Source organism: Populus trichocarpa, chromosome 13 (genome assembly GCF_000002775.5).
Source record: "Populus trichocarpa isolate Nisqually-1 chromosome 13, P.trichocarpa_v4.1, whole genome shotgun sequence".
Lineage (NCBI taxonomy): Eukaryota > Viridiplantae > Streptophyta > Magnoliopsida > Malpighiales > Salicaceae > Populus > Populus trichocarpa.
The window spans coordinates 958,379-967,637 of record NC_037297.2 but is presented as its reverse complement, the minus strand read 5'-3'; the positions used below and the strand labels follow the sequence as shown (position 1 = coordinate 967,637).

The 9,259-nt window shown below is 34.2% G+C and overlaps 2 protein-coding genes across 7 annotated transcripts; one reads left to right on the top strand and one right to left on the bottom strand.

Moving 5' to 3' along the window:
• Positions 1–530: 530 nt before the first annotated feature.
• On the bottom strand, positions 531–6,797 carry LOC7481723 (uncharacterized). 6 transcript variants are annotated; one of them, XR_008057144.1, is made up of 9 exons: positions 6,633–6,793; positions 6,022–6,181; positions 4,993–5,033; positions 4,364–4,426; positions 4,220–4,276; positions 4,006–4,126; positions 2,415–2,686; positions 913–2,255; positions 531–812 (listed from the first exon to the last, which is right to left on the bottom strand). XR_008057144.1 is itself a non-coding variant. In XM_024583001.2 (7 exons), exons 2-6 carry the CDS (start codon positions 6,137–6,139, stop codon positions 4,052–4,054), a joined length of 354 nt encoding a protein of 117 aa, XP_024438769.1. In that variant the 5' UTR covers positions 6,140–6,159; positions 6,633–6,797; the 3' UTR covers positions 2,314–2,686; positions 4,006–4,051. The 6 variants fall into 6 exon arrangements, 4 of the variants coding, with proteins under 4 accessions (XP_024438769.1, XP_024438771.1, XP_052302593.1 ...); XR_008057145.1 differs by having other exon boundaries at positions 531–1,506; XM_024583001.2 differs by lacking the exons at positions 531–812; positions 913–2,255 and having other exon boundaries at positions 2,314–2,686; positions 6,022–6,159; positions 6,633–6,797.
• LOC7478938 (3-ketoacyl-CoA synthase 7) lies at positions 583–2,079 on the top strand. The gene has a single exon (XM_002319472.4). It carries the CDS (start codon positions 583–585, stop codon positions 1,984–1,986), a length of 1,404 nt encoding a protein of 467 aa, XP_002319508.3. The 3' UTR covers positions 1,987–2,079.
• Positions 6,798–9,259: the final 2,462 nt, after the last annotated feature.

The following is a 9,259-nucleotide window of genomic DNA, read 5'->3' as shown; positions in this document are numbered from 1 at the left end:
TTTCCTGTTGTTTTCTTCTAACTTTGGTCCATTTGCCACAGGGAATGGCGTTTTAAGGCGTGAAGCTCCAAATGTGTAGCTTATATTATCACACTGTCTTCAGCCAAAAAAGGATTGTGCAAAGAATTGATTGTCTATGAGGGTTCATAAAGGCAGCCATGTCCATCATGACTGCTTCCATCTGGACATGCGTGACCAGTAAGAGCAAACCCTAGACGGCCTAGATGGAGAGATGACAACACGAGTGATTTTAATGTGCCACTGCGGTATTGAATTACTTGTCTGTTATGTTCCATGTATGTTGCTGTGGATGCCCGCTGACACCTTGATTCTCTATCTAGATGTCTCTGTCATCACTCTTAACCTAATATTTGTTACAGTGAATAGAGAGTTAGAATAGTTTTTTTTCCTTGATTTATTGCAGAGGAAAATGCATGCTCCATAGATGTTATAGTTGCTCATTTTCTTTCCATGAGTCTTTAACCAGCCGCTTGTTATGCTTAAACAAGGACACACGTCCCTTCACAGAGTAAAAATTAATCGCGTTCACTCATATATAGAGACATTATAGCTTACTAGAGCATGATTCAAGATTCACCCAAGAACAGAAAAATGGCAAAAGATCAGAGCTTCATGTTAGAGCAAACCAGGATTGCTGAAATCTTAATCCTGGTTGCTGATTTCAGAGTGCTAGCAGCGGTTACTCTCTCGGTGGCAATTGCTTTGTACCTTTCATTCAATTCCAAGCATGTTTATCTTGTTGACTTCATGTGCTACAAGGCACCAAACACTCTCCGAGTTCCCCTCTCTTCCTTGATAGAACATGTAGAAAGATGGGGTAAGTTTGACAGCAAAACAATCGAGTTTCAAACCAAAATCAGTGAAAGATCGGGTATTGGCAACGAAACCTACTTGCCCACGGGAGTCCACCAATTTCCATGTGATCTTTCCTTGAGTTCTACCATTGAAGAAGTGGAAATGGTGCTATTCACAATAGTCCAAGACCTATTCACCAAGCACAGGATTGATCCGAAAAGCGTTGACATTATCATCACAAATTGCAGTCTTGTATGCCCCACTCCATCTTTAGCCACAATGATGATCAATAAATTTGGATTTAGAAGCAATATAAGGAGCTTCAATCTTTCTGGGATGGGCTGCAGTGCTGGCCTCTTGTCAATTTCGCTAGCTCGAGACCTCCTCGGAGCGCACAACAACTCTTTGGCTCTAGTCCTCAGCATGGAATCGGTGAGTTCCAACATGTACCATGGACAAGTCAAGTCTATGCTACTGGCAAACTGCTTGTTTCGAATGGGAGGTGCTGCGATTTTGCTATCAAATCGCAAAAGTGACAGACAGATTGCTAAATATGAACTCCAACATCTGGTTAGGACTCATCTTGGATCTAAGGATAATTCATACAAATGTGTTGTTCAGGAAGCAGATGATGAAGGGTACACCGGAGTATCATTGTCGAGATCCATCCCGCAAGTAGCCGGAGAAGCACTGAAAACTAACATGACAACATTAGCTGCGCTTGTGCTGCCTTACTCTGAGCTAATCCAATATGGTCTATCAATTATGTGGAAGAAAGTTTGGCCTCCTGCAAAGAAGAGAGGTTCCTGCATTCCAGACTTCAAGAAGGCTTTTGATCACTTTTGCATTCATGCTGGTGGCAGAGCTGTGATTGGAGCTATAAAGGAGTTCCTTAAGTTGAAAGATAGGGATGTGGAGGCATCAAAAATGACACTTTATAGGTTTGGGAACACATCTTCTTCATCAACTTGGTACTCACTGAGCTATCTTGAAGCAAAAGGTAGGGTTAGACAGGGTGACAGGGTTTGGCAACTGGCATTTGGGAGTGGATTTAAATGTAATAGTGCAGTTTGGAAGTGCATTTCCAAGATCAAACCAGATAATTTGAATGTTTGGTCAGACAGGATCGACCAGTATCCAGTGGAAGTGCCAGCGGTAATGGATCATTGATGTGAGTTCAACATGATTGACAGAGCTCAAGAGGATCAATAAACTTGTAAATTTGTACTGGAAGCTTGTTAAATAAATATAAATTTCTGGAAACTACAATTTCACATGGATAGCAACTCGTAATCCATGAAGAACTAACAAAATCAGCATGGTTTCTTTCTCATTGTTGTTTCAGAAGCTCAGAAGTCCTTCTCTGTACGTTCTTATATTGCAAGCCAAATACTCAAATTCAAGTCTATATGGCAATCTAGGAAAATATCCAAGTTTTCCTAAAAAATTTAGCATCACAATAAGACAGCTATTATGTTAGACCAGGCAAAGAAATCAAAACCTTGAAGCATAAGATGACTACATGTAAAAACATTTGAAATTTAAATTTAAAGATTTGACAAAGGGAAACAAGACAAAGATGGCATAAAGAATCCTACCTTAACAGGGATAATGCTTAGCCACACATTTCTTCACCCGTCTCCTTTACTTAATAAACCTTTGAACTCAACAAGAATACGTAGGCATAAAAAATGATGAATATACTATTTTGACCTTTTTAATTTCCTCCTCCATGTTAACTACTCTTTCATCCAAAACATTCTTGAGGCTTTAGACAACTCTAAATCCAGGGTCCAAGGAATTAACAGCACAAGTAATGCTTCCAACAAGCCCCTCGTTGTAGATTCCACCACATGCATTGCCTAGATTGCTGAGCATAAACAATAACAAAAAGAATTTAATATTGTTAGTCATTGTGTTATATTTAAATTTTTCTATAATCATGCCACCTCTATTTATTGATTGAAGATAGAAAGTCAGATTAGGTAGCTTGTCTCGGGTGGAGTTTGGCCTAGCTTTTAAGTAAGTGGTTGAATTTCAAATGGGAATGGTTGCAAGAGAGTGCAGACTGAGGAAGACATATATTGCTCTCTAATGGTGGGAACTAAAGCAAGAGAAACCCAACACTCCACTTCTGCATCGATCGATGCAAACACAAAAGCGTTCAAGAGTTGGACTTAAATCCATGCAAGCAAATAAAACAATCCCCAAAAAACAAAAGAAAGGACTTAAAATTGAAACCCATCCCATTTCTGAAAACTCGAGATAAACTAACCCAGAAGGCCAAATTATCACTACATGCGAGGACATTAAGCTAACCAAGAAAACAACTCCTGTCTATAGGATCTCAATTCTACAGCATCATTCAATTTTATTGATCTAAGCTTAAAGTAACAGCAACCAAAAACAAGAAATGAAACTAAAGAGACCGAAAGAGCAACCAAATAAACACTATCAAATTCTACAAGGCAAAGACCAAGCAACTTGAAAAATAAAACCCATCAAGAGAAATGAAAAACATGCACAAAAGTTTATAACTTTAAGCAAAATGACAGAAAACAAAGAGAGTAGTACTGAGAGAGAGAGGGCTTACTTGAATATAATTATTATTACTTTTTTTTTTTGGTATCACTTGAATTGCCCCAAAAAAACTTTGTTCTCTGAGTTTTTTTAAAAAAAATTGTTATCCAAATTGATTTGATTAATTTGAATGATTTGAGTGGTTCAGTTTTTCTTTTCTTTTTTAATATTGCTCGTCCCTGCTGCAAGGCAGGGTAGGAAGGAGCATGTCTCTGGAACAAGGGGTGGAGAGCATTTAAAACCACAAATTCAGTAATTAAGTTTACTGCCATTGCTTTTAACGTCAGTGATTTGGTTAGGGCATGGCAGTGACAACATTCATGCAAACCCAGTTACTAGGTGAACACACAACAGAACTGTGTTTATCGACAAGTAAACTAAAACGAAACATTAAAGATGCTTCGACAGGAGAGTTTCAACAAGGTTTTGCAGCTAATTTGATATCTAACCAATTTTTTCTAGGTGAAAAATACAATCTTGAAAAGCAAATTGTAAAGTTCAGAAGTGAGAATTTTCTCAACTGTCAACAATTGGCTGTTCATTCTGTGCTGTCAATCAAACAATATAAAAACCTTCAAGACACTTCATCTTCAGACTGTTCCACCTAACCTGAGCTCTATGTAGGTCAGTCTTGAAAGCTCCAACATCTGGATGCTCAGTTCTCAGTAAATGTATATGAGCAATTAGCACAATGAAAAAAAGTCGTTTGGCCCTCGTCTGCTGATCTCATCTGTAGGACAAAAGGATACAAAGGTGATCGATTAGTAATGAAATTGTGAATTTGATGATGATATTGCCAAAGTGATTAGGTGAGGTAGAATACTTGTCTGGTTGAAAATTTAAGCTTTGTGTGGCCGCATTTTTCACATTTCTTATTTATCTGTAAAGAAAAAAACTTCATGTTAGGACTACCAGCAAATCCAAGCTGAAGGCAGCCTGAAAATCAATTTCTGTCCAAAGTATTTACCTCCATGTCTTTCACTTCCATCTTTCCTTCAAAATGTGAGATGCCTAGATCCCTCCTCATATCCTGCACCAAAAGACACACAAGGACAACTGACTTCACAGCTTGAATTACCATTCATGATGAAAATGCCAAAGACATTTTCTCGGATATGTATAATCCACAAAAGAATAGTGATAATTAAATTGAAAGTAACCATAGGAATTCAAAGGGAGCATCCTACTTCGAAATTCTATAAGTTGCACCTGGTAGAACTTGTTGAAGGAAAAAAAACAAAGGAAAATAAAGAGATGGACAAGCTTGGATGCATATGCTTCCATACATGACCTGCAAATGCACATTAATGAAAACTCTATGACATTTGACAACCTTAGTTTTCAATTTAATAATATTTACAAGTGCCTAGATCTACTTTAACATTGAGAGATCATTTTCGACAAAAAGATCTAAGAACCCAGATTCATAAAACCATTCTTCATAGGTTCCCCCTACATTATGGAGGGACAGTCAAACTCGATACTTTATATCCTACCAAATGCAATTTGCAAGAGAAAAGAAAAGGGAAAAGAAAAAAGATTGCATGGTAACTCAAGAGAAAAACTTCATAACTCAACAGGTCAGTTCAGGCATACCTCAGAGCTGACTTGATAGCTTATTTCTCTTTCACTTAGATCTGAAGACAGTGGCAGTAAATTCAGTTTGGTAGATTATCAAGAAAAGGCAACATAATATAGAGGGATTTCATGACAGATAGTAGACAACACCGTACAATTTACAATTTGCAAGACAGTGCCATCATGCAAGATATTAAAACTATACAAGATTACCCCCAAGATTCACTTCAGCATTGCAAATTAATGTCATGACAGCAGAAAAGGAACAACCAGTGTTAGACAGAGACAGAATTGTAATAGATAATTTCAAGATGTAGCATTGCAGTTTGACATTGAACACATATACAAACCAAGTAAAACATGTGCATGGAGACCACCTACCCACCAAACACAGATAAACAGGAAACAGAAAAATTTGGGCACGGGAAAAGGCAAACATTAGTTGTTGCAAATTATAAAGCTTGTAAGATGAAAATCAACTAACAACTAAAAGAAACACATGATCCAGAATAACTACAGTGTATAGATTTGTTAATAAGGAACCTGCATAGATAACACTTCTGTTCTTATATTAGCATTGTATAAAATAGGCTGGTCTGAGCCTTGCAAGAGAAAAGAATTGACAAGCATTATCAATGTGCAATATATTACTTTCCTTTGACCAGGCTTTTGAAAAATTTCAGAACTCACTAAATCCAGATTACAATGAAAGAAACACCTTGCTAGCTGGATGTACAAACATAAAGAGTTTGTCTGGTCACAGTGCTGATTAGTGAGGCATTGCGGTGAACAATTTCAGAATTATCATCTGTGAAGCATAGATTCTTATATAGAAATTGACCGGGAATATTCTATCTCTTATTTGGGAAACATCAAAAACCAACCATGCATTGAGTTTTTGTTTTCGGTATGTAACAGTAAGAAAAGAGGGAAGGAAAAGGAGAAGATATAATCCAAATACCAGCACTACTATAAAATCTATGAAGGCATTAAGCATACACGCTGGCTGTTGCTACTTTGAACTAAATAGATGATCATGAGCCATACCTTTTGCACTTTTCTTAAATTTGCACAAAGGACATTCAACATGCTCCTTTGAATATAAAAACATCATCGTTCCACACAAATCACAGAACATGAAATCACCTCCTCGAGCATGTGCCATCTCAATGCTCCTTCTATCAGCTGCTTTCCACAACCAAAGAAACTAAAAATCACCAAATACCATCAAATTCCCTTGTTTTCAATCTAAAAACACATTAAATAAAAACAAATTCGAAGCTCCAAAAGCATGCTAAACACTTGATAAAATCCGCTATTTACACCAAAATCAAATCTTCAAATATATAAAGAAGCACGATTTAGAGTTAAGACAAAAAAAACCACAAACATAATGACAATTTAAAGTCCAAATATCAAGTTAAGGCATCAAAAAAGCTATTACTACCAAAAAAAATCCAATTTCAAGCTGAATCTAATAAAACCTTTACACTTGTTTTACTTTCTATAAAGCCAACGCATGCGTGTTATATATATAATGAAAAACCCAAAATCTTGGCAGATAATTCTTACAAATCCATAAAGCTGTCATCGTCACAGACGAAACATCAAACACCACATGGAAAGGAAAGAAACCGGGTGTAGGAAAAAGAAATCACCTTTTTCGAGCTCAACCGAGCTGAGAGGATAAGCAGGAGCGGGCGGAGAAGGAGACCCTCACTCTGCGCTGGGTTTCAAGGAAGTGGAAGGAGGAGGAAGCGAGCGTGGGGAAACAAAGGAGAAGTCACAAAACCCTCTGCCTCGAGGGTTTTACTCTCCATATTTTTTCTGTTAAACTATATTTTAGTCCTTTAAGATTCACATGTGCTCTCCTTTGAGTCTTATAGTTTCAATGTTACCAATATCAACGAAAGAAATAAAGGTGGATTAATTTTTAAATATTTTTTAATTTTGAATAATTTTTTTTATTATTATCATACAAGCGTATAGCATTGAAAAATTCTAGAGATTTTAAAATTAACATTGAAGATTTAAATAAATAATTATTAGATATTCCTTTGAAATAGATTAATATTAAATTCTTTCGATTAAACAATTGAGATTTTATTTTTTAGATGGCTTTTGTCATGAAGGATTTCTAGATGCTTTTTAGATTTTATTAGTTGGTGTTTAAGAGTGCTTGGCAATTGTTTGATTTAATAATTTTGCATGGGTAGCTATTTGGATCTTTAGTTTTTCATTTCATTCCTTTTTTTCCTTCAATTTAGCAATTATTTGATTTAATAATTTTGCATGGGTAGCTATTTAGATCTTTCGTTTTTCATTTCATTCCTTTTTCTTATTTAATTTAAATTATAATCTCCATGGTTTTAACATTACTATAGCATTTGAAACAAGTTAAGTAAAAATAAAAAAGAGTTAGTTTTTTTTTATTAACGCGGGTGTCTGAATTAATTTGCGCGTGTCTCGACTAATTCCATGGGCCCTGAAATTAATGACCATATAAGCCTCCAACGGCTATCATATTAGCAACTATATGGCTCGAACTTAAAAACACATGGAAAGCAAACGTTAATTTTGATTACTATATAATTTAATTTTAACTATTTAGTCTCGGTTATCATGCAAGCAAGCTTCACATTAATATGTAAATTCTTTTGGGCCTAATATTATACTTGGTGTTTTCATAAAATTTAATACGAATTTTTTTTTTATCTTCTAGCTAGAATATATTTTTATACTTAATAATCTATCATTTTATTTCCGTAAGATTTTTTCTTTATTTTTTGATCTCTTGAGTCAAGTTTACTGTTCTATTAAACTTCACCAATATATTAAAAATTCTCAATAAATTTTACCTGAAATTCCTCCAATCATTGTTTTGTTGATTCTAGTAGAGACCTAAATGATAGAGACTCATGAAACTTTGAAGACAGTTTGACAAAGCTCTCCTCTTTTCTATGTTGTATCATGCTTTCTTGGTGTAAAGTAAAATAAATAATGAAATGCATTTATTTATTTTTTCATCATCAAGTAAGATAATTTATGGAACAATCAATCCATTTTTCCTTACAAAGCAAGTGATCTCTCCTATTGGACCACGTGTCTTCAAATGGAGACCATAAATCCTCACACGCCAACATGTTTTCTAGTATTTTAAGAGGGGGTAAAAATAAAAATAAAGCATTTAAGTTGAAATAGTATTTATTTCGCATTGTGATATTTTGTTTTTAAAATTATTAAAAAAACATTAAATTTATTTTTTTAGATTTTTTTTATAGTTTTGATGTATTAATATAAAAAAAATAAAAAATAAAATTTTAATTACAAAATATTTTTTAAAAAGCACACTACACCACCTTACCTTACAAACACAACAAAATATGACAATCTAATAAAATAAAATAGAATAAAACAAGGTTTAAAACCAATAAGGATTTGATGGCTAGTTAATTTTATTTTATTTTCAAATTTATTATAGTATTTCTTTAATTCCCTTCATTCCACATCGAATTCTACCCCTATGTTATAGTTTTTTTTTCTTTAGCAAAGGAGGAGGCAAGTCCAAAAAGGGTTAAATGGGAATCTATCTCGAAGCCCTCAATTCTACTCTGATATTTTAATCCTAAAATACTAATTCTTTTTTTCTTTTGAGAATTCAAATATTAAACATTGATTTTAATTTCGAAAATATAGACTTTATTAAACAATCCATGGCCGTTAATGGACGAAATGGTAAGCTTTGACGAGACAAAAGTTACGGGGCCTCTGGGTCTATGAGATTCTTGAACAAATGCTACAATCAACTCAATTTGTAGCGTATCCTTCACTCGTAATTGCCATACCTAATTAAGGGATTTATCTAGGAAACGCATAAATTATTTAATTACTGGTTAAACATGTGAAATATTTTTACTAGAATAATATTTTAATTTTTTTTAATATTAGCCTGATTAAATTTAAATTATTTTTTATCAGCTCAACTCAGTCGTTAAAAATTTAATTATATCAATCAGGTTTTATGATATTAATGTTTTGCTTGTTTTAATTAGAAATCCAATCTGGATTAACTTTAAATTTTATGTTTTAAAAATTAATTCATTGAATTGGATTTAGATTTTTTCTATATAATTCACATGCTTCGTTGACTAGTTCATTTAGTGGGAAAAAAAAATTAAAAAAAATTATACATAATTTTAACAATAAATAAAGCATCCTTGACCTCACGTTCAAGTAGGGATGATCATTTTTGGTTCGGTTCGATTTTTATAAAAAAAAATAACTA

Excerpts from the sequence above, each read along its gene's own strand:
- LOC7478938 (XM_002319472.4), top strand. The coding sequence starts at position 583 with ATGATTCAAGATTCACCCAAGAACAGAAAAATGGCAAAAGATCAGAGC.
- LOC7481723 (XM_024583001.2), bottom strand. The coding sequence starts at position 6,139 with ATGGCACATGCTCGAGGAGGTGATTTCATGTTCTGTGATTTGTGTGGA. Across the intron at positions 4,427-4,992 it reads GCTATCAAGTCAGCTCTGAG|GATATGAGGAGGGATCTAGG; the intron begins GTATGCCTGAAC and ends CTTTTGGTGCAG. Across the intron at positions 4,277-4,363 it reads TGGAAGTGAAAGACATGGAG|ATAAATAAGAAATGTGAAAA; the intron begins GTAAATACTTTG and ends TTTTCTTTACAG.